The sequence below is a fragment of the Petaurus breviceps genome, unplaced genomic scaffold (genome assembly GCF_028583685.1).
Source record: "Petaurus breviceps papuanus isolate PSGF00001 unplaced genomic scaffold, PetGlider_PUasm1.0 90639, whole genome shotgun sequence".
In the NCBI taxonomy this organism is placed as follows: Eukaryota; Metazoa; Chordata; class Mammalia; order Diprotodontia; family Petauridae; genus Petaurus; species Petaurus breviceps.
This window is the reverse complement of record NW_027187296.1, coordinates 7,067,514-7,093,968: the sequence shown is the minus strand read 5'-3', so window position 1 is coordinate 7,093,968 and position 26,455 is coordinate 7,067,514. Positions and strand designations below refer to the sequence as shown.

At 47.8% G+C, this 26,455-nt stretch overlaps 2 protein-coding genes across 3 annotated transcripts in view; one reads left to right on the top strand and one right to left on the bottom strand.

The window, feature by feature from the left end:
* The window catches only part of INPPL1 (inositol polyphosphate phosphatase like 1), a 37,564-nt gene extending 16,764 nt beyond the window's left edge, over nt 1-20,800 (top strand). For both annotated transcript variants that reach the window (XM_069064674.1, XM_069064675.1), the window contains 16 exons: nt 1,651-1,768; nt 3,430-3,526; nt 3,685-3,823; nt 4,661-4,760; nt 5,056-5,144; nt 6,671-6,752; nt 6,883-6,972; nt 9,771-9,884; nt 10,004-10,092; nt 12,499-12,586; nt 12,882-13,037; nt 13,220-13,298; nt 13,407-13,550; nt 18,007-18,667; nt 19,597-19,730; nt 19,868-20,800. In XM_069064674.1, coding sequence (XP_068920775.1) covers nt 1,651-1,768; nt 3,430-3,526; nt 3,685-3,823; nt 4,661-4,760; nt 5,056-5,144; nt 6,671-6,752; nt 6,883-6,972; nt 9,771-9,884; nt 10,004-10,092; nt 12,499-12,586; nt 12,882-13,037; nt 13,220-13,298; nt 13,407-13,550; nt 18,007-18,667; nt 19,597-19,730; nt 19,868-19,958 — 2,271 coding nt within the window. In that variant the 3' untranslated portion in view covers nt 19,959-20,800. The remainder of the gene's footprint in view (nt 1-1,650; nt 1,769-3,429; nt 3,527-3,684; nt 3,824-4,660; nt 4,761-5,055; nt 5,145-6,670; nt 6,753-6,882; nt 6,973-9,770; nt 9,885-10,003; nt 10,093-12,498; nt 12,587-12,881; nt 13,038-13,219; nt 13,299-13,406; nt 13,551-18,006; nt 18,668-19,596; nt 19,731-19,867) is intronic.
* A 2,353-nt stretch (nt 20,801-23,153) lies between these two features.
* PHOX2A (paired like homeobox 2A) overlaps nt 23,154-26,455 on the bottom strand; it is a 7,939-nt gene continuing 4,637 nt past the window's right edge. Inside the window, exons 2-3 of the mRNA XM_069064569.1 lie at nt 25,234-25,421; nt 23,154-23,624 (exon numbers count right to left, since the gene is read on the bottom strand). Of these exons, the coding sequence (XP_068920670.1) occupies nt 23,154-23,624; nt 25,234-25,421 (659 nt within the window). The remainder of the gene's footprint in view (nt 23,625-25,233; nt 25,422-26,455) is intronic.

Genomic DNA, 26,455 nt, shown 5'->3' with positions numbered 1-26,455 from the left:
ATCTTTCCTGTCTCCCAGTCCCCTTTCTTCAGCTAAGATGGAGACAGCATGTGCTAAATGAGTCTCAGGGAACTCACAGAACTCCCAGGAAAGCTCAATGGAGGCAGCTGTGGTTCATACTTAGTAACTGGGTGACCTTATGCAAGACACTTAACCTCTCTCAACCTGTTTCTTTACCTGTAAAATGGGGAGAAATAATAGGTGTTTTGCACTTTTAAAGCACTATGTAAATATTAGCTATTATTATTATCATTGTGAAATGTAGCTGAAAGAAAGCTACAGGTGGGAACCATAAGACCATTGAATGTTCAAAGATCATCAAGTCTAACTCTACTGGGTTTGACTGAGGAAGAAGCTAGACTCTACAAGGGGAAAGGACTAACCAATGTCTCATACATAGACCGTGGAAGAGCCGGGTCCCACTTCTTCATATAGTTCTGTCTTGGTAAGCAGAGTCCATCCTCCGGGGAGTCTGGGTCACTGGGGAAGAAGGGGCCAGTTCCCTGGGTCCAGAGTCTGACCCTTTGTGCCAAACACAGGGAGAAGGATCCAAAGCCCCACCCATCAGGAAGAAGAGTGATCTAAGTTCAGAGCCATAGTAACAGGGTTACAAGAAGGGTCTTGAGCTGGGATCTGGGAAACCTGGGTGCCAGCTCTGCTTCTGCCATTAATTTTGCAACAGGGAACAAGTCTTTCCCTTCCGGGGGCCTCTGTAACAAGAGGACTTGGACTTAGGTGGTCTCTAAGGCTCCTTTCAGCTATGAGTTTGTACGTTCTATGTTCTAGGTTACTTTCAATTCTGAGAGTCTGTGTTCTAAGATTCCCCCACCCCACCCCAACTCTGACATTTTGTACCCTGAGGTCCTTATGAGCTCCAATATTCCATTCTGGTGTTTTGTGTTCCAAAGTCCCTTTCAGCTTTTGGCATTTGATGTCCTATGTCTTTCCCACCTCTTCTCTTGACTCTCAAGTTCTGTGTGGTGTGGTAGAATCTTAGAGTCAGGCATCAGGTTTATTCTAGAAAGAGCTGGGACTAAAGAATGGCATGTCAGACATATATAATTAAAAAAAAATTTTGACCTTAAATAATAAAAGGAGCATTTCTTTATACACAGCAAAGCATTAGAAACCATTAAAGACCATTCTACGGGAAATGGTGAATCTTTAAAAAAAAAAAAGAGCTGGGACTCAAATTGAGTCTTCAAGGATTGGGGGAATTTCATCTAGGTGGGCAGGGAAAAGAGTATAATCCAAGAGGAGAACAACTTTGATATGGATGGGTGGGGGAGATAAGGAAGGTGAGGAGATTGGGAGTGGCTGGAAAAGATTGGGAAAGAATTGGCATGGGGGAGGCAGGCAGAGAATTGGACTTGGCCGAAGCAGCTATGTCCCCAGCTACTTCCTGGCTTTCTGTCTTTTAAAATGAGGATGTGCAGAAGGGTTGGGGTAAGGTCTTCAGGCAATGTTGCCACCATTTTTCATCCTCCTGACCTCAGTCTACATAGTAAAAGAGGGGTAAGGTACCTCCCATGAGCCTGGGGGATGCTGACCCTGGGCTCTCCCAGACTATTTCCCTAAGGGTGGGAAGGATGAAAGAGACCCCAGGTTTAGGGCTGCCTAGTGACTCAGGCCTGTCTTCCATGTCCCCAGATTGCCATGCAGTCTCTGTGGAACATCAAGGTTGCTGTGCTTGTGAAGCCAGAACATGAGAACCGCATTAGCCACGTCAGCACATCCAGTGTGAAGACAGGCATTGCCAACACCTTGGGTAAGACACTGGGCCAAGATTAGGGGCAAAAGCCCTGAATTGAAAGTTAGGACCTGGGTTGGAACTCTGGCTTTGCTGTTTATTTGTTGAGTGATCTTTGGGATTCAACTTCCTCATCTGGGAAAGGAGGGAGGGCCCTTTGAACTCCAAAGCAAAGATCTTGAGAGCTCCCTCTAAGGCCTCTGTGAACATGACAACCCTAGTGAGTCTGGACCTTTGGATCTCTAACCTCATTCATTCCAGTCCACCCCAAGCCTCCTTACCTTTGGCCTCCCCAAAAAGGCCCAAGCCCATTGAACCTTGCTTTTTGTCTGTCTTCCTTCTGTTCCAGCAGTGCCCAGGAATCAAAAGTGATTTGGGGAGGGGACCAGAACTTGACTTGAATATTAGAAGCTAGTGATTGAGAAAAAGATGGGCATATCTCACCCTTGGGGATACTCATGCCCTTCTGTATTCCTGGATTTACTGGGATGATCCAGCAGGGGTGAGGAGGGAGTCTGGCTCATTCTCCTGTTGCCAACCAAGTATAACAGACTGAACCCTGGACTGGGTGTCATTGCACCTAGATTCTTGTCACTGGCAGAGACAGGATTTACTGTGTGACCTCAGCTGGTTCACTGCCCCTCTCAGGGCTTCTGGTTCCTCTTTTGTATAACAAAGGGATGGAAAGAGGACAATCTATTAAGGTTTCTTTAGCTCTCAAATTCTAGGTCAAAAAACTTAGAATTGGAGCTAGGAAGGAGCTCATAATCAGCTGTTCCAGGGTCTTTTAACTTTTTATGCATCATTGTCTATTTTTCCAGTCTGATGAAGCCTGTGAACCCATGCTCAGAGTAGTTTTTCTTTTTTTAAGTTTGTAACTGAAGGAAATGCTACATTTCAGTTAGAGATAAGTGAAAATAAAGATGCAATTTTTTTCCATATTTGGTTCAGACTCCTAGGTTAAGAACTCCTGATCTAGGGCAACCCCTTTATTTCATGGAGGAGGAAACAGGTCTAGAGAGGATGAATGACTTGACCAAGCAAGTAAATAGCAGAGTCAGGATTTGAACTCAGACCCTCTAACTTAAAATCCAGTGTCTTTTTTTTTTCTTTCCCATTTTTCCTGCACCATGTTGCTAGTCTTTTACTGTTGCATTTGATCCACAGGAGTCTCTCCTAGTTTTGATGACTGAGGTCCTGGACTCTCCAGTCAGAGAGAGAGAAACTCTGTCAACCACTGGTCGCAGGGAGATAGTGTTCTAATTGCTGTCTGTCAGTGAATCCTGGTCATCTGAGGCACAGGGGGAGGTCAGGTGTTGGTGGACCAGGGTGGATGTCAGCACATTTTTTACTTCCCTACTTGTGAGGATTCATCTGGCTGATTCATTGAGCTGCCTTAGGTTAGGGATCTCTCTCCCTAATTTGATCCTTTTCTATAAAAGGAGTGGGTTGGATAAATTTCCAGCTTGAAAATTCCATTTCCATTCTGTCTGTTATCTGGTAGAGTCAGTTGATTTGTCTTATTTCCTTCTTGAGTGGGAAGGGATTGGGGAGTGGGGTCAGGGAATGCAAAGTGGGCTTGGGAGAGGGACAACTCTTAGAATCTCATGGGGTTTTTTTCCTTGTCGTAATATGATCCTGCCATGTTTTCATCCTGGGTCCTCAATCTTCCCACACAGGTAACAAGGGGGCAGTTGGTGTCTCTTTCATGTTCAATGGCACCTCATTTGGCTTTGTCAATTGTCACCTCACCTCTGGCAATGAAAAGACTGCTCGGTAAGGAACTAGGGATAGGGACTAGGCCCTATCAGAGATCACTGTCTTCCCCTGGATTGCCTGTTGTCTGTCTCTGAGTGAACCCTTGGCCGCTCCTGTCTTCCAGAAAATCTCTAGCTAAGCTGGATGACCCCCTTCTTCCATTCCCTCCTCTGCAGGAGGAATCAGAATTACCTGGATATCCTTCGACTGCTGTCACTGGGTGACCGACAACTCAGTGCATTTGACATGTCTCTGCGTTTCACCCATCTCTTCTGGTTTGGGGACCTCAACTACCGGCTGGACATGGATATCCAGGTTTGTGGGGGGAGGTGGATATAGTCATGGAGGAATGATCTGTTTCATTATGTGCATTCCATGTTTATTAAAAATACCTGCTTTTAATGACTGTGGAATAGGTGGATGTGAATGACCAGGAGAGAGGATAGATAGATCTACAGATAGTGTCATAGATGTTGAAGGTTGGTGTTAGACAGAACTGGAGGAGGACTTAGTATATAGATCCTGGGATGTCATAGCTGTGAACACAGAATAGCAGAACTGGCAGAGACCTTGGAACATAGAATGGCAGAGCTGGATGGAACCTTAGAACAGAGAATATTAGAACCAGGAGAGACTTGAGAACCCTAGAACACAGAACTCTAAAGCTGGAAGGGACCCTAGGACAGAACATGAGAGCTGGGAGGTACCTCACCTCTGTCTCTTGGCTTCCTTCAAGACTTACCTCCACTCCTCCCTCCTGCATTCCTTCTCCTTTTCCAGTCCCTTCCCTCTGAGATCACCTCCCATTCACACTCTATATATCTTGTATGTACATAGTTATTTGCATGTTGTTTCCCACATCAGAATCCCTGACAAGGATGCTTTTGCCTTTCTTAGCAAGGTGGCTGGCCCATAGTAAGCATTTCATAAATGCTTGTTGACAGATAAGAGAATGTTGGAGCTGGGTGTGACCTTAGGACTTATAATGGAGGGGAAAATGGATGTGAACAGTTGTATATTGGGGTTGGAAAAACTGGACAAAAATTCGAAGACCTGGGGTATATTCAGATGGGGTTACTTCTTCAGAGAAGGAAGGTAGATGGAGGAGAAATTCGCACCTGACTCTTACCTCCCTCCTTCCTTTCATCCCAGGAGATTCTCAATTATATCAGCCGAAAGGAGTTTGAGCCCCTTCTTCGGGTGGACCAGCTCAACCTGGAGCGTGAGAAGCACAAGGTTTTCCTGAGATTCAGTGAGTGTGTGTGTGTGTGTGTGTGTGTGTGTGCACGTGTATGTGAGCATGCAGAGGTAGACTGGGGCAAGGGGAAAGACACAGTGAGGAGGGACATGCCTGTCTTCTGGGAGGTGCTGAGTTAATGAGGAATAGTCAAGACAAAGACACCCTGGGGTTAGGGTCAAGGAGATCTCCTGCGATAGGGTTTTCCTGTTTTTGTTTTTGGTTTGGTATGTGTGTGTGAGGGTCTTTTGGGCTCCAGTTCCCTGAGAGCTTGTTTTGGGATCCCCTGACCCCCTGTCCTCCATGCCAGGTGAGGAAGAGATCTCTTTCCCTCCCACATACCGCTATGAGCGAGGCTCCCGGGACACCTATGCCTGGCACAAACAGAAACCCACCGGGGTGAGTAGGGAGGAATTGGAGGGTGGTGGGGTAGGGCAATGAATGGCTAATTCTGCTCTGTGGTCCTGAAGAAGCCACAGAATAATAAAATCTTGAGTCACAGAACTCAGAATCCTAGAACTTTGCAACTTAAAAGCTGAGCATCATAAAGCACTTGGTATTTTGGATTGGTTGTCCCAAAACCCTTGGAGCTGATAAGGGCCTTAGAGAATGTCCCTGGGGCTGGTCCATCCTAGACTTGGTACTTAAAAAACCTTTACAATATTCTTGATACAGGACCCTGCTTAGGGAAAGGCCATTTAATTTTTTCTGTGCCTCAGTTTCCCCTTCTGTCAAATGGTACAAGCACCCCCTGTTCTGCCAGCCTTGTGAGTGAGTAGGTATAAAAGGGCTCACTGTACACATAAGAGGAATTATTAGTGTTTTAATAACCCTTCCAGGGGATGAGTTGTCATGGAACTAGTTGCCACCTTCACACCCTGGCACTGAATCCAACTTTCCAGATACTGTCCTGAGGATTGTTGCCTCATTGACAGTCTGAGATCTTCAGAATGCCACCCATTAACCTTCCCTTCTTCCTTAGGCTGTTGGGGCTCATTCCTGTTAATGCACTCCCACCAGCCCCAGCTCCTTCCCCGTGGCATAGCTGTCTACTGCTTTCCTTAGTCACTTTGAGTAAGGGCTAGTTCCAGCAAGAGTTTACTAGCAATGAGGGATACAGTGAAATTATCCAGAATATGTAATTTAGAGGGAGTTATGGAAATATTGAGCCTGGGGCCACGGAATCTTGTCAAAGGCCTTTTTTGGTTGGATCACACTGTCCAGTCCAAGCTTAGGTGGCTAAAAAAAAACCCAAACCAACCCCACCCCATTCTCCAGCCAGGGTTCTGGGCTTCCCTCCATGTGGAGTTGGCCACCTTGCTTTCCCAGGGTGACCCACCAAGTATGCTTCCCCTCGCTCAGCTCTGGCCTAGCTGGCAGTGAATGGGCAACAGTGACTCACTGTGTGATCATGGGCAAGCTCTTCTTTATCTCTAAAATGAGGGGTTTGGACCATATGACCTCTTAACTCCTCGTCAGCTCTAACTGGCTGTGGTTTTGAGAACAGATCATCTTGAGGCTTCATTCCTTTGCTGACATATTATGGTCTGACCCCCCTATTCCAACATTCTGTGTCCTAAGGCATTTCTACATTCTATATTACTTTATATTAAATTAGAGGAAGTATTGAGTAGTGAATAGAGGGCATAGTGCTTGGTACATAGAAAGGGCTTAATAAATGTTTGATGACTAACTAACTGTCTACCCCAGTTCCCATACAACCCTGTTCTCTCATGTTTTCCTATGTGCTGGACAAAGCAGTCAGCTCTTTCTTTGTACAAGAGTATGACAGACATATGCATTTCTTGCCAGGAGTTAAATGGGATGGCCATTCCTATGCCTAGACTCCTTTCCTCCCCTGTGTCAGCCCCTGATGCTCATCTCCTTCTCCAGGCACCACCTTTTAATCCTCATTCCATCTGCAGGTCCGGACCAATGTACCCTCTTGGTGTGATCGCATCCTCTGGAAATCTTATCCTGAGACCCATATCAATTGCAATTCTTATGGTAAGAGCTGGGGTTCCATGGTGGAGGTGACTGGTGGGGAGCAGTGTATCCTAATCTTGGGGGGGGTAGAAGGAGAAGATGACAAGGCTTTTATCTCCTCAGTTCTCTTGCTGCTTGCTAATCCCCCTAGGTTGCACAGATGACATTGTCACCAGTGACCACTCTCCAGTGTTTGGAGCCTTTGAAGTTGGGGTTACCTCCCAGTTTGTCTCCAAGAAAGGTGAGAGAGTGAATGACTTTGTGTGTGTGTGTGTACACATATGTGTGTACATACCCCTTGGCGATTCATGGAAATCCTTGGCCTCTTCCCTGATAGTATCTCTTTTAGACTCTCTTTCTTAGGACCCAGGCTCTAGTTTATCTTTTTTTGAGACTTCAGTTACAGGTCCTCTCTTGTCCTGGTTCTGGTTTTTTGTTTCTGTTCTATTGGAAGATTTGTTGTGGGGGAGGTGGGAGAGGATGTGACAGGTCTTCATCTCTCAGAACCACATGTTAACTTTTCTTCCAGGGATTTAAATTCTAGCATCTTATTTTTTTTAAGTCTCAGTTTTTTAAAGTTATTTCAATTATTCTCTGATCTCAGTATCTAGGCTTTCCTCATAAGGAGCTAAATTCTAGGTTCTGCCTTTCTATTTTGGGTTCTAGACATATCTCAAGGGTTTACCTTCTCAGTTTTCTCCTCTAACAGGACCCAGTTCTAGATTTTACCTGGGACTTTTAAAGCCTAGCTTGTATGTTTCTGTGGCCACAGGTTGTAGGTTCTTTCCCTGTGGGAACTTTGGTTCTAGACTGTCCCCTATCCCTGACTCTTAAGTTCTTGATGTTTCCCTCTCTGGATTTCTTGCCCTTGTCCTGTTCTGGTATGAGACTCTGTGTCTATTCTTTCCCCCATCTCATCTCATCCCACCTCTGTTTTCTTGTAAAGAAATTACCTTCTTCAAATTAAAAGAATACAAGAATTAAATAAATAAAAGAATAAAGAATAAAAGAATAGAATAAGTAGCTCTGGGTTTGACTTCCTTGATGCATTACCTTGAGCAAGTCATTTTCATCAGTCAGCAACATTGATTAATCACCTACTATGTGCCCATCACTGTGCTAAGCACTAGAGATACAAAAAATAAATTATGAATGATGCCTACTCTAAGGGAGGGAAAGATAACATGCAAACAACTTCGTACAGACAAGCTACAGACAGAATAAATAGGAAATTATCAGTGGAAGAAGGCCCTCAAATTTAGGGGGTGGGATTTTAGTAGGGACTTGCAGGAGACTGGGGAATCCTGGAGGCAGAGATTGGGAGGGAGAAATTGCCAGGCTTGGAGGAGAGGGAGAGATTCCAGTGAAAATGCATGCAGGCCAGAGATACAGTGTCTTGTGGGAGACACAGTATCACTGACTGGCAGAGTACTGGATGGGAGCAGAGTGGAATACGTCTGGAAAGGTAGGAGAAGGCGCCAGGTTATGAAGGGCTGTAAAAGCCAGAGGATTTTATCTTTGATCCTGGAGCTGATAAAGAGCCACTGGAGTTTACTGAGGAGGGAGGTGACATGGACAGACCTGCGCTTTAGAAAGATCAATCTGATAGCTTAATGGAGTGTGGACTTTTCTTCTGAGTCACTGTTTCCTCATCTGCAAAATGGAGATAATAATACTTTCAGGCAGTTACAGGGCAAAGTAGATAGAGTGCTGAGGTCAGGAAGACCTAATTGGGTTCAAATCCAGCATCGGACACTTAGTAGATGTGTGACCACGCCGTGCAGGTCACTTAACCACTGTCTGCCTCAGTTTGCTCAGCTGTTAAATGTGAATCATAAGAGTATCTACCTTCCAGGGTTGTTGTGAGAGGTTAAATGAGATATTATTAAAGTGCTTAGCACAATATCTGGCACATTTTTGTGTAGTTCAGGTGTTTTCAGTCATGGCAGATTCTTCATGACCCCATTTGGGGTTTTCTTGGCAAAGATTCTGGAGTGCTTTGCCATTTCCTTCTCCAGCTCATTTTACAGATGAGGAAACTGAGGCAAACAGGGTTAAGTGACTTACCCAGGGTCACACAGCTAATAAGTGTCTGAGGCTGGATTTGAACTCGGGTCTTCCTGGCTCCAGGCCCAATGCTCTATCCACTGCATCACCTAGTTGCCCACTTGGCATAATTATAATTATTATTGTTATTATTACATCTGGCATCTTTAGAAGGATGTTGTGAAGGAAGCACTACAGAAACAAGCTACTGTTGTTATTTTTTATTATTATTAGCTGTGTGACCATAGGCAATTCAGATAGTTTCTCTGAGGGAAATGAATTAGGCTTCTCATCAGAGACAAGAGAGCTGGACAAATGTCCACCCCGGGGCTCAGGGATGAAGTGGGATCAGTGAAGACCAAGGGACTGGCTTCCTCATTGGATTGGGTCTGGGGGATGGTTTCTGGAGAGAATAAATAAAAACTAGGAGAAGAGAGTCATCAGCCATGACTCTCAGGGACTGATGATGGAACTGGTGTCTTCTCTTGCTAGAGAGGTGATTGGCTGCAGGGTCTGAACAAGGCCCATCTATTCAGAGATGGTCAGTGTACCAGTTTGTATAACTGTATTTCCTTGTTACAGAGGAGGTCTCTGTGAGGTTGGGGGGATTGGGAGATGAAAGCAATGGTTACAAAAAAGTGTTGATAAAACATTTTTTGAAAAGAAAGAAGTGATTAGAGATTTATTCTACTTGGCCTTAGAGAAAACTAAGAACACTGAGTGGATGGTTTGGGGCTCATTGTAATAAGAAAGTTCCTAAGAGAGCTGAGTGAAATGGCATCCCTCTGGAGGTAGTGAGGTTCTTATCCCTGGAGGTCATCAAGTGAAGGGTAGACTTCTTGTCTAGGAAACTTGGGAGACAATTCCAGTTCAAGCACTTGTTGGATGAGATTCCTTCTGAGGACTTTTCTAGCTCTGAGACTGGGGCTCTGATGCTGGCCCTTGTCTCTTCCCACTTACCCTTTCCTCTTACCCCTCTTCCCTCCGGTGTAGGGCTGTCCAAGCCATCGGATCAGGCTTACATCGAATTTGAGAGTGTGGAAGCGATAGTCAAAACTGCCAGCCGTACCAAGTTCTTCATTGAGTTTTACTCTACTTGCCTAGAAGGTCAGAGTTGGGAAAAGAGGGATGATGGAAAGGGGCAATGCCAGGGGTCTGGCTTCAGTGGGCTCCAGATAGGAGATGATGGTGGAACACTTAGTGAGATACTCTTCTCGCTTCTCTAGAATACAAAAAGAGTTTTGAGAATGATGCCCAGAGCAGTGACAACATCAACTTCCTCAAGGTTCAGTGGTCCTCAAGACAGCTGCCCACGGTGAGGCTCCTGGTTGGGGAGGGCAGGGAGGGAAGAGGGACTTGGAACTGAGGTAGGAGAAGGAAATGGGTCTGGGTGTATGTAATAATAGCTAGCATTTATATGGTGCTTTAAGGTTTGCAAAGCACTTGACAAATATTCTCCCATTCAGCCTTCACAACAAACAACTGTGGGAGGGATGCTTTTATTATCTCCATTTTACAGATATGGAAACTGAGGCAGAGGCTAAGTGACTTGCCCAAAATACACAGCTAGTAAGTGTCTGAGCCTAGATTTGAACTCAGGTTTTCCTTATTGTGTTACCTGGGGTGTGTGTGTATATTCTGCTAGGGGTGTTGTATGATTGAGTTTAGGGGGTGAGAAAAAGAAAAATAGTGGAGGAAAAAGGTACCATAGTATTGAAGATGGGTAAAAGTTGCCTTAATTTTCAAAAAAGAGGAAGAAATTTTTTTTATTTTTTAAATAACAGTCTGATGAACTGACTTTGATTTCCTAACAAAGTTCTAGAATTAGAAAGCCAAAACATTTTCATACTAGCTGTAGTGCCCTAATAAGATGAAATGTCATGGGGCATAAATGTAGGACTTGAGGCTGAGTTCTAGAAGTCATTTGTACAGAGTGAGAGAAGCATGACTAACCCTACCAGCTCATTAGGAATCGGCAGGGTGACTTGGCAGCTAAAATAGCTAAATCTGTTTTAGGCTTCATTAGTGGAGGGAAAATGCTCAGAATAAGGGAATGATATTTACTAGCTATGTAAATTACTTAAGTTTTCAGTGCCTAAGTTTCCCCATCTGTAAAATGAGGGAGTTGGGCTTGATGGCCTTCGAGGTCCCTTCTGGCTTTAAATCTACATATATGACAGTTCTGTTCTACTCTGTCCCAGTCAGTTCATAAACATGAAGTGTCTGCTATGTGTCAGGTACTGTGCTAAGCTCTGAGGTTGCAAAAAGAGGCAAAACACAGACCCTGCCCTCAAGGAGTTCCCAACTGAGTGGGAGAGACAACGAGCAAACAAATATGTACAAACGTGCTATATACAGGAGAAATAGGGAATGAAAAGGAAAAGCCCTCGGATCAGGAGGGGTTGAGAAAGACTTCCTGTACAAGATGGGCTTTTGGTTGGGACTTAAAGGAGGCCAGGAAATCCAGGGGGCAGAGATAAGGAGGGAGAACATTTCAGGCACAGGGGATAGGGAAAATACCCAGAGCTAGGAGATGGAGGATCTTGTGAGAGGAGCAGCCAGGAGGCCAGTGTCACTGGATGGGGAGGGGACTAAGGTATAAGACTAAAAAGACAGGAGGGGGCCAAACACAGAGTTTTGTATTAGATCCTGGAGGCAAAAGGAAGCTACTGGAGTTTATTGAGTAGGGGGGGATATGGTCAGACCTGCATTTTAAGAAATTCACTTTAGTGGCTGGAAATGGAAAATGGTTTGGAGTGGGGAGAGGCTTGAGGCAGGCAGACCCAGGATTGGAGTGGGGAGAGGCTTGAGGCAGGTAGACCCAGGACTGGAATGGGAAGAGGCTTGAGGCAGGCAGACCTGCATCGGGCTCTTGCTGTTGTCCAAGGGTGGCCAGTCAGGTCACATATGGTACATTGTGTTCCATTCTGGGGGACATGGTTTTAGGGAGGATATTTACAGGCTGAGGGCTGGTCAGAATAGGGCAGTCAGAGTGTTGAGGGCACTTATCATGCAAGGATTGGTGGAAGGAAATGAGAATTTTGACTTGGAGAGGAGGGGACTTGGAGGGAACTTTATAACTGTATTTAGGTACTTGAAGGGTGGTGAGAAGGAGTGGGGATTCATTTTGTTCTGCTTGGTCTCACTGCACCAGACAGTTGTAAAGGCTGGGGGAGAACACAGGCAAGGGATGAGGTGAGCTCAGTCTCTGATAGTGCCTCAGTGAGAGGATAGGAAGGTCTCTTTTGGAGAGTGTTGATGTCAGTGTAGGGCCTGTGTGGCCCTAGGTTTGTCTGGAGTTGGGAAGATGGACAATGGATAGAGCCCTGGGCTTCTACTGAGTTAGGAAGACCTGAGTTCAAATGTGGCCTTTGGGCAGGTCATTTAATCTCTGCCTCACTTTCCTTTTGTGTTTTTTGTGTTAGTTTATTGTTTCCAGCGATAAAACAGGATGCTGATATTAGCAGCTCCTTTCAGGGTTGTTGTGAGAGTCAAAGGAGATACTCTTTGTAAAGCACTTAGCACAGAGCCTGAAACTTAGGAGTTGCATAATAAATGTTTATTCCTTTCGCTTTCCGTTTGGACATGTGAGCACCTCCATAGCACTGTGTGGTGTCACTGCACATGAAAGAGCTTGCTAGGCAGCTATTGGTGTGTGACTGATGGAGGGGCAGCAGTGTGTGAGGAGACACTATCCATAGTGTGTCCGTCTCTCCCCCAGCTGAAGCCGATCCTGTCAGAGATTGAATACTTGCAGGACCAGCACCTGTTGCTGACTGTTAAGTCCCTGGATGGCTATGAGTCCTATGGTGAGGGGCAGGGGGCACGGTGTGGTATTCATGGTGGGGAGCAGAGAGGAGGGCATTTCTAAGGAAGTTGGAAAAAAAGGGGTGAGGAGGGTCCTGTGGCAGACAGTCTCTGGAAGAAGGGAGAAGAAGTGTTAGAAGGCTGAGTTTTCTGGGCAAAGGTTGGTGGGATGTGTGGGTCTTTGGGGGAGGATGTGCTTTCTATGCCAGGTCTTAGATTGCAAAAGTCTGAGGATGGGGCGGGGTGGTGAGGTTGGAGAAGGGGTAGAGAATCTAAGCCTCTTTGTCTGACTCCTAGGCGAGTGTGTGATTGCACTCAAGTCCATGATTGGCAGCACAGCTCAACAGTTCTTGACTTTCCTGTCCCACCGTGGTGAAGAAACGGGGAACATCAGAGGCTCCATGAAGGTGCGGGTGCCAGCCGAACGGCTAGGCACCCGAGAACGGCTCTACGGTGGGGGCACCACCAGGGATGGGGATGGGAGGCTCTGACTAGAGACAAACTTAGTCCTAGGAGGGTGGAGCAACCCTGGGACTTGGGAGTCTGAGGCAGACCCTCAGTGGCAGCTAGGCTACTGGGGTCCTGGCCTAGGATGGGGGGAACCATGCTCTTGAGCTCCTGCTGTTGCCCCCTAGAGTGGATCAGTGTCGACAAGGACGAAGCAGGAGCAAAGGGGAAACCGCCATCTGTGTCCCGAGGGAGCCAGGACTACAGGTAACGGGTGGGGCAGGAGACTTGAAAGATTGAGAGGAGTCCAGTGGAAGGTTTCTTGGCCAGACCTCCTCTCATCCCTTGTTCCTGGATCTGCCCCCTGCCTCCCAGATCTTGGAGCCGAAAGCCGGGTCCTGCTGAGACCTCCTGTCCTCTGTCCAAGCTATTTGATGAGCCTGAGAAGCCGCCTCCAACAGGAAGGCCTCCAGCCCCACCTCGTGGGGCACCTCGTGAGGATCCCCCCCCTGCTCCCAGGTGAGCCCCCCCACTGGTGAGTATTCTCCCCCGCTTCCAGGTGACAACCCCCCAGGTGAGGATTGTCACCCTTGCTCCCAGGTGATATACCCCCTCCTACTCCCAGGTAAGGACCTCCTCCCGGGAGAACCCCCTTCCCTATAAGGGGGGGCCCCCCCCCCAGATGAGGAGTCTCCCCATTTGAGGCATCACGGAATATGGCAAAAAGAACTTTGGATTTGGAGTCAAAATCCTGGGACTGGACTACTAGCTTTGCTTCTTCTCACTAGACCTCCTAGTTTCCTCCTCTCTAAAATGAAAGGAGTGGGTTAAATGACCTCCAAGTTCCCTCCCGGCTTTGTTGTGTGATCCACCCCTTCCAGCTGTTCTTCCTTTCACCTATGCCCCCAGTTTTGTTTGCCACCATTCTGTAGTTTGGTGTTTGTTGGAATAACCCTCCAGATGCAGCACTTGAGGACCTAGAGGGCCACATGTGGCCTCAAGGCCACAGATTCCCCACCCCTGCACCAGATGCTAATGTTTCTTCTTAAATTTTATGCTTCTTTTTTTTTTTCTATGTTTCCACTGGGTTGAAGGGGGTGTCTCTACTCTGAATGGGCCTTTGTAGTTTAAAGAAGCAGGATTTCCCTGGTTATGGTTAGGGAGACAGTGGAGACAGTGTTCTATAGTGGACAGAACACTGGAGTCCGAGTCAGGAGAACCAAATTCAAACTTCATCTCTGCCATTTATTAGCTAGGTGACCTTGGGCCCTTTCACCCCAGTTACATGGGTAATCCTTGTACTACCTGCCTTTCTCACACTGGGCTTATGAAGCTCAAGATGCTTTGTGAATATGAACAATTATTTGCCACTCAGCTTTGCCTTTTAAAATAAAAATAGAATTCTAGATCAGAATAGCTCAGTGTAAATATTCTTTATGTTAGTGCTAATTAAATAGTATGCACAGCTTACTGAACATAAATCTTGCTCTTTCTATGTGCATGGACTTTGTCCGGGTACAAACTCCTAAGTGCAATTTGAGACTTTTCTCACTACTCTTAATTGTTACCAATCATTGCTTATTCTAATCCTGGTTCTTTTCCTGATTTGAGTAGAAATAACTCACTGGGAATCTTGTTTGGAGTCAGATGCCTTCTTGGAAAGGCAACAAAAGTCTTCAGGCTGCTTTCTTCAGCAGTCTCTTACTTACCATAATTAAAGGGTTCATGTTTCCATTCCCTTTGGCTCCTACTGTCCCCTACGTGGATTTGGCTCAGGTTTCACTTGGAATTAAAGGCCTCTCCCCATGCAACTTCCTCTACAGCTGTGGGTTGTCTTAGAATAGAATCTTCACTGGAACAAACTTCAGAGACCTTCTTTTATTCAGCTCCCTTATTTTACACAGGAGGAAAGAGAAGTGGAGGGATTTCCCCAATTCAATTCAATTCAGTGGACATTTATTAAGTGCCTACTATGTGCGGGCACTGTGCTAAGTGCTAAGCAAAGTCACACATTAAATCAGTGTCTGTTGGAACTAGAGTCCAGGGCTCCTAACTTCCAGGCTGCATTTTGTTCCCTCCACCATGCTGCTGCCTTCATCTACCCTAAGTCCAGAGTTTCTGTTGAGCCATCACTTCTTTTTTTTTTCATTTTTCAAATGCTTTATTAACTTCTGATTTACATCATTCATTTCCGCCAGATTTTGAATTACAAATTTTCTCCCTGTTTTTCCCCTACCCACCACCCCAAAATAGCAGTCCCACAGGATATCACCTCCTCCACTCTGCTCTCTCCCATATTTTCTCCCATACCCCTTTCGACTTTACCAGTAGGGCATGGTGGATCTCTATGGCCCAGTGCCTGTATATCTTATTTCCCAATTACATGTAAAATAGTATTAATAATAGTATATATATATATTTTTTTTTTAAACATTTGATTTTAAAACTTTGAATTCCAGATTCATTCCCTTCCTCCCTTGTCAACCACCCTTACTGGGAAGATAAACAGTTCAGTATAGGTTGTACATGTGTAGCTAATGCAAAACATTAACTTAGATATATTATAAAAGAATGACTATATTTCCCTCCCTCCTATCCCACCTCCCACTTGTTCTATTCTCTGCTTTGATCCCATACCTTTTCAAAAGTGGGTGCTTCCAACTTCCCTCCCCCCCAGTCTGCCTTCCCTTCCATCATCCCCCTTCTCATTCCCTTCCCTGCTACTCTCCAGTAGGGTGAGATACCCTATTTAGTGTGTATGTCATTCCCTCCCTGAGACAAATTCAATGAGAATAAGGTTGACCCATTCCCTTTTGCCTTCCTGTTCTTCCCCTCCATTGTAACCCTTTTCCCTTGCCTCTTCTATATGAGATAGTTTACCCCATTTTGTCTCTCCCCATCCCCTCTCATATTCCTCTCTCACCTCTTAATTTCACCTTTTAAGTATCATTCCTTCCTATTAAATTGGTCCTGTGCCCTCTATCTATGTATACCTATAAACATATATACACACATTCACATATGTATTCATATGCCCATATACCCTCATATAGAGACATATATATATTTCTATTCCCTTCAACTGTTTTCATACTGAGAAAAGTTTCATCAGTTACAATTATTGTTTTTCCATGTAGGAATGTTAATAGTTCAACTTTGATAATTTCCTTATGATTTCTTTTCCCTATTTACCTTCTCATGCTTCTCTTGCTTCTTGTATCTGAATGTCAAATTTTCTATTCAACTCTTGTTTTTTCATCAAGAATGCTTGAAAGTCCTCTATTCCACTGAATGACCATATTTTCCCCTGAAACATGATACTCAGTTTTGCTGGGTAGGTGATTCTTGGTTTTAATCTCAGCTCCTTTGACCTCCGGAATATCACATTCCAAGCCCTTCGATCCCTCATTGTAGAAGCTGCCAGATTCTGGGTTATCCTGATTGTGTTTCCACAATATTCAAATTGTTTCTTCCTGACTTCTTGTAATATATTCTCTCCTTGATCTGGGAATTCCGGAACCTGGCTATAATATTCCTAGAAGTTTTCTTTTTGGGATCTTTTTCAGGAGGTGATTGGTTAGATTCTTTCAACCTCTGTTTTGCCTTCTGTTTCTAAAACATCAGGGCAGTTTTCCTTGAGGATTTCTTGGAGGATGATTTCTAGATTCTTTCTTTGATCATGACTTTCAGATAGTCCAATAATTTTTAAATTATCTCTCCTGAATCTATTTTCCAGGTCAGTGGTTTTTCCCATGAGATATTTCACATTGCCTTCTATTCTTTCATTTGTCTGGATCTGTTTAACAGCATCTTGATTTCTCATAAAGTTATTAGCTTCTATTTGCTCCAATCTAATTCTGAAGGAATGATTCTCCTCAGTGAGCTTTTGAGATTCTTTTTCCATCTGGCAAATTCGGCTTTTTAAGGCATTCTTCTAACCTCATTGCCTTTTTGAGCCTCTTTTGCCATTTGAGTTAGTCTATTTTTTAAGGTGTTATTTTCCTCAGTCAGGCTGTTGACTCTCATTTCATAATTTTATTGCATTGTTCTCATTTCTCTTCCCAATTTTTCCTCCACTTCTCTTATCTGCTTCTTAAAGTCCTCTATGGCCTGTAACCAGCTCATATTTTCCTTTGAAGCTTTTGGTGCAGGAGTTCTGACTTCACTGTCTTCCTCCTATTCCATGCTTTGCTCCTTTTTGTCCCCAAAATAGGAGTCTAATATTGAGTTCTTCTGTTTGCTTTGCTTCCTTTGCCTGGTCATGTTGCCACTCAATTACTTGACTTTTGGGCTTTTTGCCACAGTAGGACTCTGCTACCAGACAGGGGAGCTTCTTACCAAACCCTGGGGTTTTCTCAGCTGCCAGAGGTATTAGTTGGGTGCCCTCTCTGAAGCCTCCACTGCTCTGGCAAGCTGGTCACACACCTCAGGACCTTCACCCTAGACAGCAATCCATATCCAAGCAGGTTAAAGCAAGAGCAATTACCCCTCAGACTGGTTGCTTGGTCCCCCTACAGTCTGCAGGCCAGGAGCTGAAGTTGCCACGTGGCAGGTGCACCGCAGCCCTCAGCGGCTTCTCACCCTGGAGCCAAAAGTTGACACACTTCCACTTACTGGGTCCCAAAGTCCACAGTGCACTGACCTCTCACTTTGTCCTTAGCATCTATGTGTTGATAATTCTAGAGACCGCCACAGCTGCTGGTGATCTGGAGTCCCTCTAGCCGGCGGCTGGTCAGGCTCGTCGGTGGGGCTAAAACCTCAGCGGGCCTGGGCTCAGCTCCCCTGGCCGCTTGCTGCTTGCCTGGGCTGTCCTCAGCAGGAGTTTAGTTTCTCTGTGTCATTTTGTGGGTTCTGTAGCTCCAAAGTTTGTTCAGAGTCCCCTTTTACATGAATTGGGGAAAGTGGAAGCCAGAGCTGCGCAGAGGACCTGCTTCTACTCTGCCATTTTGACCTGAGCCATCCCTTCTATCCCCAGGTCAAAGCCAGAAGGGGCTCCAGACCCAGAGGGGATGACAGCACCCCCGATGAAGAATAGCTTCAATAACCCAGCCTACTATGTTCTGGAGGGGGTCCCTCACCAGCTGTTGCCCCTGGACCCCCCGGCCCCCACCCCTCCTGCCAAGGTTCCCACTCCTTCAGCTACAAAGAACAAGGTGGCCATCACAGTGCCCCCCCTGCAGCCGGGCCGCCGACGGCCCCCTCGAGCTGGAGAGGGGAGCTCATCAGATGAAGAGGGTGGCACTTTGCCCCCTCCTGACTTCCCTCCACCACCACTGCCTGACTCAGCTAGCCTGGATCTGCCCGTGGTGGGCCCTGGGGGCAGGGGTCGGGGAGGGGTTGAGATTCGGGGACCACTGAATCCTAAGATCCACCCCCGGCCCCCACTGCCTCCAAGTTCCTCACCAGCTAGTGCCTTCCTAGGGGAAGTGAGCAGTGGGGACGACCGATCCTGCTCTGTGCTACAGATGGCCAAGACACTGAGTGAGGCTGATTATGCTGCTGGACCGGCCAGAGGGGGCCTGATTGGGGGCCCCCTAGACCTGCCTCCCCGGGGTCTTCCCCCAGACTATGGCCGTCCCCTCGGCTTTCCCCCACCTCGAATCCGAGAGAGCATCCAAGAAGACCTGGCTGAGGAGGTTTGTGTGTGCATAATTATGGGGCGAGGGCAGAGGGGACAATGTACGAATGTGTGCATCTCTGTGCTGGCTCTGGGGGTTCCTGGCTAGCCATATTATTTGTAGCATATGTCTCTGTTACCCAATTAGCATCACTTTTTGGGCCTTCAGAAAACCTGACTCCTTGCTGCCTTCAAGGTAAATGTGTAGCATTCAAGGCCCTCCACAGACTGACTCCCACCCAAGTTGGACTCCCTGATTTCATCTTGTTATATCCCACCTCTGTGCATTTGTCCAGGCCATCCTCCATAGCTGAAATGTCCTCTCCTCTCACCTTGCTCTTTGAAGTTTATCTGTTTATTTTAAGGATCAGCTCAAGCTCCACTTCCTTATTTTGCTTTTTTGGAGGGGGGAGGGCAGGGCAATTGGGGTTAAGTGACTTGACCAAGGTCACATGGCTAGAAAGTGTTAAGTGTCTGAGGCTGGATTTGAACTCAGGTCCTCCTGACTGTATTTACTGTGCCACCTAGTCACCCCTCCACCACTTCCTTCTTTAAGCTTTCACTGATACCCCAAGCCAGGAGGAATTCTACCTCCCCACCCCCAATCTTTCATGTCTCTGTTGGACTTCTCAGATGCCCTTGAATTACAGTTATTTATGAACATATTCTGCTTCCCCATAGTCTACTAAATTCCTTGGGCAAGGACAGTCTTTTTTCATTTTTTGTTTCCCCCAAATAAACATGGGGCACTGCACATAGTAGGTGCTTAATCAATATTTGCTTGAACTGAGTTATTGACCAGGAGCACCCCTGTGATGTTGCCTTTGTCCTGGTGTGTCTCCTTCTGCCCCTTGCCCTCTTCCCAACCCTTCTGTGTATCTCTGTCTAAGTGGGGAGGAAGGGGGTGGGCGGGCCAGGGCCCTGAGAGTGCTTGGCGTGTGCCCACAGGCTCCATGCCCACAGGGTGGGCGAGCAGGCAGCCTGGGTGAGGGGAGCATGGGTGCCTGGCTTCGGGCCCTCGGCATGGAGTGCTACGAGGAGGGCTTGGTGCACAATGGATGGGATGACCTGGAGTTCCTCAGGTGAGTGGCGGGGAGGGTCCCAGAGCTGGAACTTGGGGGTGTTGGGCTTGCATAGGCAACAAAAGCTTTGGGGCCAGGGATGGTAGGGGGCAGGGAGTTGGATGGGCAGCCCATTGACTGAGTCCTAGTCCCTGCAGTGACATCACGGAGGAGGACTTGGAGGAGGCCGGAGTTCAGGACCCAGCTCACAAACGCCTCCTGCTGGACTCGCTGCAGCATAGCAAGTGACCTTCCAGGATTGATTCTGGCCCTGCCTGAAGGGCTCCGGCTAGGAGGGCCCTGGTCCAGACTGTGAGGGCCCCGACCACCCGGTGTGTTCCCTCTGACCCCCACCCCCCAAGTTCAGAGGGTCTGTCCCTCCAAATCCCCGTCATGAAGGAGCTTGTCCGTTCTGCCTTACCTAGTGCTCAGGATGATCGCCATAGTTACCAGAGTCTTCCTCTGCCTCTTTATTGGGGAGACTCCAGCCTCGGAGAAGAGAATTCCCCAGAGCACTCTTCTCCTTACCTTCCGTCCTTGTTGGCCAATCAATGTTCCTCTACTTCCGTATTGGTTCTCTCCCCTCCCCATTAGGGTTTGAGGCTGGTTGCCTAATTTAAGAGGCTCTCTCCTTACTCCAGGGATGGCATTGGTCCAAGGTTTTATCCCCCCAAACCCCCCCACTCACTGGGGCTGCTGGAGGGGGGACCGATTTCTGTGCAGGCCCTCATGTCTCCAGCAGAGAAAGGGTGCCAATACAAGGGGGTCCTCGTTACATTTCACACTTTTCTCCTCATCTCGGGGACCCCCTGAGCCACAGGGAGCACTCAGTCAGGTCCCCACCCAGACTGGCATCCCATCCGGAAATGAAGGAGCAGTCCCCTTCCTCCCCTTTGGCTGGGCTGGGGTCCCCACTGCCATGGGGGGAAGGGTAGGGAGGGTTCTGTGTTAATTTAATCGTCTGGGTGGGGGGAGGGAGGGATGGATGTATGTGGACACTTTAATGTTATTTTATGAGGGAGTGGAGTTAGGGCATGTTTTGAGTCCCAGCCCTAACTCCCTCAGCAATAAAGGACCTGTTTGCTTTTCCACTGCAGCCTATTCACTGCATCCGCAATGCCCACCAAAAGCAGGCAGACATGGAGTTTCAGGTTCCCCTTCTCCAAAATGAGAACATGGTTTCTAAACTTCCAGCAAGCTCTAAAATTCTTGGTTCTAGGCTTAGGAGTCTGAATAGGGGAGGGGATCACCATGAAGTGGGAGGATCCTGAAGTACAGGCAGCTTAAGAGCTCAGAAAAAGGGGAGGACAGAGGGCTCCCCCAGGAGTCATCTCTAGGCAGATGGAGGAGGGTGGACCTGTCCTCAGTGCCCAGCTGTGCCCTCTCACCAATCTCTACCCTTTGGTGACCAGGGCTTGTCCAGCTTCCACTCTAAAACTGTAGCAAGAGGGAACCCACTGTCTGCCCAGACTGCACCATTTTGGGGCAGCTCCAAGTCTGGGGGTTTTCCCCTTGTGTCAGGAATTTGCCTTTTCCCATCCTAATCCTTCTTCCACTGGACAGCCCTTTGAACACTCGGAAGACAGCTATCACACACTCCCTTCTTCAGGCCAAATAGCCCCAGTTTAATCCTTTGTGTTCTGGTCTCCAAATCCTTTCCCCATCCTGGCCACCCTCTGATCGACAAATGAATTTGTCTTAAACTTGGGAGCCCCCAGGACCACACACAGTATTTCATCTGTGGTTTGATTATCCACAGACCTGGGGAGTACAGTCTCCCTGCTCCTGGAGGCTGTGTCTCTCTTTGCAGCCTCAGTTCCAGTAGGCTTGTTTTGCTGGCGTGTGTGACATGAACTGTGGGAGAATGAATAAAGGGAGGACTCCTAACCCACCTAGCCTGAATCTCACCCTGGAACAAAGCCAGTGTGGGGCTATCACACCTTTCTGATAAAGACCTGCAGGCTAAGGGTTTAGGTAGGTTTGTCCCTATGGCAAGACTGACCTGGAGAGGCCAATGATCTGCTCAAAGAGACTGGCTTTAATAAAGGGCCAGGTGATTGACTGGTGTGGAGAGGGGGCTTCTGGTGCTCTCCCACAGTCTGCTGGTTCCCCTATGGATAGGGCTCAGAGTTTACCCTTGCCCCTAAATCTCCCCTCCCAGTTCTCTTAGGGCCACCTGAAATGGCTTCAATAAATTAATTTTATTTGGATTGAGCAGAATTTGATCTCAATAAATTACAGAGGAGTTTCAGAAAGGAAAACAAACGTTGGAAGAAAAAAAAAGAGGAAATAATTATACCCTTGCCTGGCCTTTAGGGATCCTGGTCTGGGGTAACAGTCACCCTTCCTCCCTACCCTGGGAAGTAAGAGCAAAGAGTCCAGGCAGCTCTGCTTCTTTCTATCTGTGTGACCATGGGCAACTCCTTTCCCCTCTGTGAGACTCAGTTTCCTCCTCTGTTAAGTGAGGGAGGATGTACTGCATAACCCCTCAGCTCTAGGCTCAGTTGGTAAGAGTCAGGACCCACTATGGGCAGCAGCCCCTTCCCAGCTGGGTGGTCCTGGCCCTAGTGGTAGATGACCTACTGAATCCATCTTGCTAGCTCCAGAGGCCAGCTGTGATGGATAACTCCCTCCCGCAGTGCTTCCTCACAATGCCATACCTCGGAGGATCTCTTTTTCCCAACTTCATGAGGAACTGGGCTGGTTTAAGGAATTTCCCAAGGGACTTGTGGAGGGGGTAGAGAAGGGGTGTCAGAGGAGGGAACACTGAACACTGAAGGAAGTGGGGCAGTCCCCTATTTCTCCAGGGGAGGGCATGACCAGGCATAGTGGATCCTTGGGATGGGGAGTCAAAGGAAAGTATCCATCACTCTGGCTGTCACTGATAACCCGGGGTCCTGATGGTGGGCCTCGGTTACCCAGAGAGAAACATCTTTGGCCGAGATAGTGCCCAGAGTGTGGAAGGGGGTGCTTTGGAGAGGGTGACCTTCAGCCATGGAGCATCTCTGCTTGGGATGTGGTCCTGGGAAAGTGTGGAGGAAGGGGCATATCTGGGGATTGGCACATTGAGAGAAGGGTCATCTCTGGCTATGGCAAGATCATCTTCACAAGGCGGGGGTGAAGAACTGGGTGCTCAATAAGACAGGATTCTCAGAAAAGGGAACATCTGTCAGGGCAGGGTAAGAGGAATGGGCTATCTCTCATGTCAAGAGAAATTCAGGAAGGAAATGCCTGGGGGAGGTAGAGAAGGGGTCTCTGGCAGTGACAGGGCTCAGAAGGGCGGAAAGGAACATCTTGATGGAGTGAAGGTCAATGTCTCTGGCCATGGCAGGATCCCCAGAAGGGAAGGCAGTGGCTACCTGCCCCTGTCTGAGAGGGAAAGGAAGTAGGAGCATCTCAGCTGTGCAGCTCCCAGGAGGTTGGGGCAGGGGGCGAGGGGCACAGTTAGAAGAGGTTGGCTTTGAGGGCAGCAGTGGCTGAGGCCGAGGTTGGGGCTTTTCGGTGGAAGGAGGAGAGGACGCCAGAGAAGGGACCAGGCCCCGGCTCTGCAGGCTGCCAGGCCTTGAGCAGCTCAGCAGGGCTAGGTGCCCCAGGCCCACCTCCTCCTCCCCCTGGCCCACCAGCCCACAGGGGCCCTTTGAGAGGGGCTGGGGCTGGGGCTGGGGGCAGGCCAGGGCTGGGGCTGAGGCTGAGGCTGAGGCTAGGGCTTGGGCTGGCTAGGCCACCGGGACCGGGCAGGGAGGCCGTGCTGTCTGGCGTCGGGCTGCAGTTGGATTCCTTGGACTCATCATCCTCAGAGGAGGATCGGGTCTCCCCCTTCTTGGTGCCCGGAGGACCTGCCCCTCCCCCAGAACCCTTGGCACTGGCTGCCCGCTCCTGCTTCCGAAATTTAGCCCTACGATTCTGGAACCAGACCTGGGGAGGAGAGAGGACATGAATGGTGGACTGATTAAAGAAGAATTTCCATCTGGCTTGTGGGGGATGCTAGGCAGGGGTCTGAAGGTCCTCTTGCACTGGAGAAATTTTGGGGCAGGATGAAAGTCTGATTCTGCTCAGTCAAAGCCAGAAGGATGCATGGGATGAACGTTTTGGACCATCCCATCTCTCTAACTTGTCTACCATTCACTTGTCTCCTCTTCCTTCTGTCCCCTGGTGAGGCTAGACTGGCTGCTATAGTGACTGGGAAAGGAGAAGGCAGTAAACATTTATTAAACACCTACTGTGTGACTACTGTGCTAAGTGGTTTACAAATAATACCTCATTTATAAATATAAGTTATTTAGTGGCTAGGGAAGGCATTTAGCCAGAGAGTCAGGATGGAGTTCGGTTTCAGCCAGTCTCCCTCTGTCCCTAAATGTGGGGAAATTAAGAAGAAACTGAGGCCCAGAGGGAGCTTCTCTGCTTCTTTTTCCATCTCCCCTTCCCTAAGGCTACCTCATTTTCCCCATCCCCTTCACCTGCTCTGTTCCTTTCATCTTCTTGTTCTAGCCCTCCTCAGTCCTTAGTTTTATCTCTCTTCCTTCACTGGAAGTATAAGTAAACACTGAATTTGGAAATACATACACACACACACATATATACATATATATTTATATATAAAATATATTCTCTCTCTTTCTGCCTGTTTTCTATTCCCCCCTATTTCCCTCTGCCTTACTGTCTGTTTCTCTTTCCCATTGAGACCCCTTCATCTTTTTCTCTATTTCTTTTCTCATCCTCTCTTTCCACCTTCTTCTCCTCAATTTCCCCCATCCTTTCTCCATCTCTACTACCCATCCCTCTACATTTCTCTCCCTGCATCTTTCTCTTCCATTTCTCCAGTCTCTTTTCACATCTTCTTATCTGAGTATCTTTTCTTTTTTTCTTTTTTTGGAGGGCAATTGGGGTTAAGCGACTTGCCCAATGTCACATGGCTAGTTTTTGTGTTAAGTGTCTGAGGGCAGATTTGAATGCAGGTCCTCCTGATTCCAGGGCTGCTGCTTTACTTACTGTGCCGCCTAGCCGCCCCTTTATCTGAGTTTCTTAGCCGCTCTGCCTTTCCCCCATCTCTCTCTTCTCCTCTTGCTTCCTCTCTTTCTCTCTGTCTCCTTTCTTACTCTGTCCCTCTCCTGTTCCCATTCTCTGCCAGTTTTCCTAACTATTTCTCCCTTGTCCCTCTCCTCTTCTGTCTCTTTCTCCCCACCTTCTCAAAGTCCTTACTTTCACCTTCCTCACTCTCCCTTTTCTGTCCCTTTCCCATCCCCTTGGTGGAGCCCTTTAGCTCAGTGCACCCCTGCCCCCAGGCACAGTTCAGGCATAGAGAAGTGGCCCCTGGTTTCAGGATGCTGGACCCTGACTGTTGTCTAACCTGTCTTCAGCTTAGGGGGCAGAGGCCTGAGTTTCGCTTATGACATTGTGCTAGCTCGGTACCGATGAGGAGTCACTCACCTTAGAAGGGTCTCCTTTCAGTCCCTGCCCCTCCCCTCAGCCCCTGCTCCCTGGACCCTTCTCCTCCCCCTCCATTTGGTCGGTCAGTTTCGCGCACCTGCACCCGAGCCTCCGTGAGGTCGATCTTCAGGGCCAGCTCCTCCCGTGTATAGATATCCGGGTAATGGGTCTCCGCAAACACTCGCTCCAGTTCCTTGAGCTGGGAGCTTGTGAAGGTCGTGCGGATCCGACGCTGCTTGCGTTTCTCACTTAGCCCCGACGGGTCCGAGAAAAACTTGTATGGCACTGGAGGGGAGACACAGGGAAGGAGAGACACAGACAGATGAGAGATACGGAGAGAGAAGAGACATGGAGAGAGGAGAGACACATCCAGGAGACATGGAGGGACAGGAGAGACACAGATTGGAATTCAGGAGAGACTCAGAGACAGGAAACGCCAGAATAAAACAGGGAGAGAGGAAAGGCACGGTTGGGACCAAGGAAAAAGACAGCGGAGAGATGGGGAGAGAGGAGGGCAACGAATATATAGAGAAGGGAAAAGCAGAAAGAGACAGAGACAGGCAACATGGGAAGAGACACTCAGAGAGAGAAGAGATAAGGAGAGATGATTCAGAGGAGAGAGAGTAAGGAAAAGCTGTGAGTCACGGTGAAAGAGAAGAGAGGAATGGGGACAAGAGACAGAGACATGGAGACATGGAGAGATTAGGCGGAGGGCAGATGTGAGGTGAGACACATTGACAAGATTGAGGAGAGAGAGAGATGGAGAGAAAGAAAGGGAGAGATACAAAGGGAATCTGAGAGAGGAGAGACAAAAAAAGACCTGGAGAGAAAAGAGAGATATGGAGAGGATGAGAGGAGAGGAAGCGAGAAAGAAAAAGGAGAGAGAAACAGGGATGGAATAAAGACACAGGGGAAGGTAAGAGACAAAGTGGCAGGGTGAGAGGAGAGACACAGAAAAATGGGAACAGGAAAGATGGAAAGAGACATTTATAGAGAGAAGAGACATGGAGGGAAGGGGCAGAAGGGAGACAGATGAGGTGAGGAGAGATATGGAGAGATAAAGGGGAGAGATATGGAAAAACAGACAGGTGGGGAAGGAGAAAATAAATGTGGGGGATAGGGAAGAAGAAAGAGAGAGAGAAAGAGAGAGAGAGAGAGAGAGAGAGAGAGAGAGAGAGAGAGAGAGAGAGAGAGAGAGAGAGAGAGAGAGAGGGAGAGAGAGAGAGAGAGAGAGAGAGAGAGAGAGAGAGAGAGAGAGAGAGAGAGAGAGAGAGAGAGAGAGAGAGAGACAGAGAGAGACAGAGAGAGACAGAGAGAGA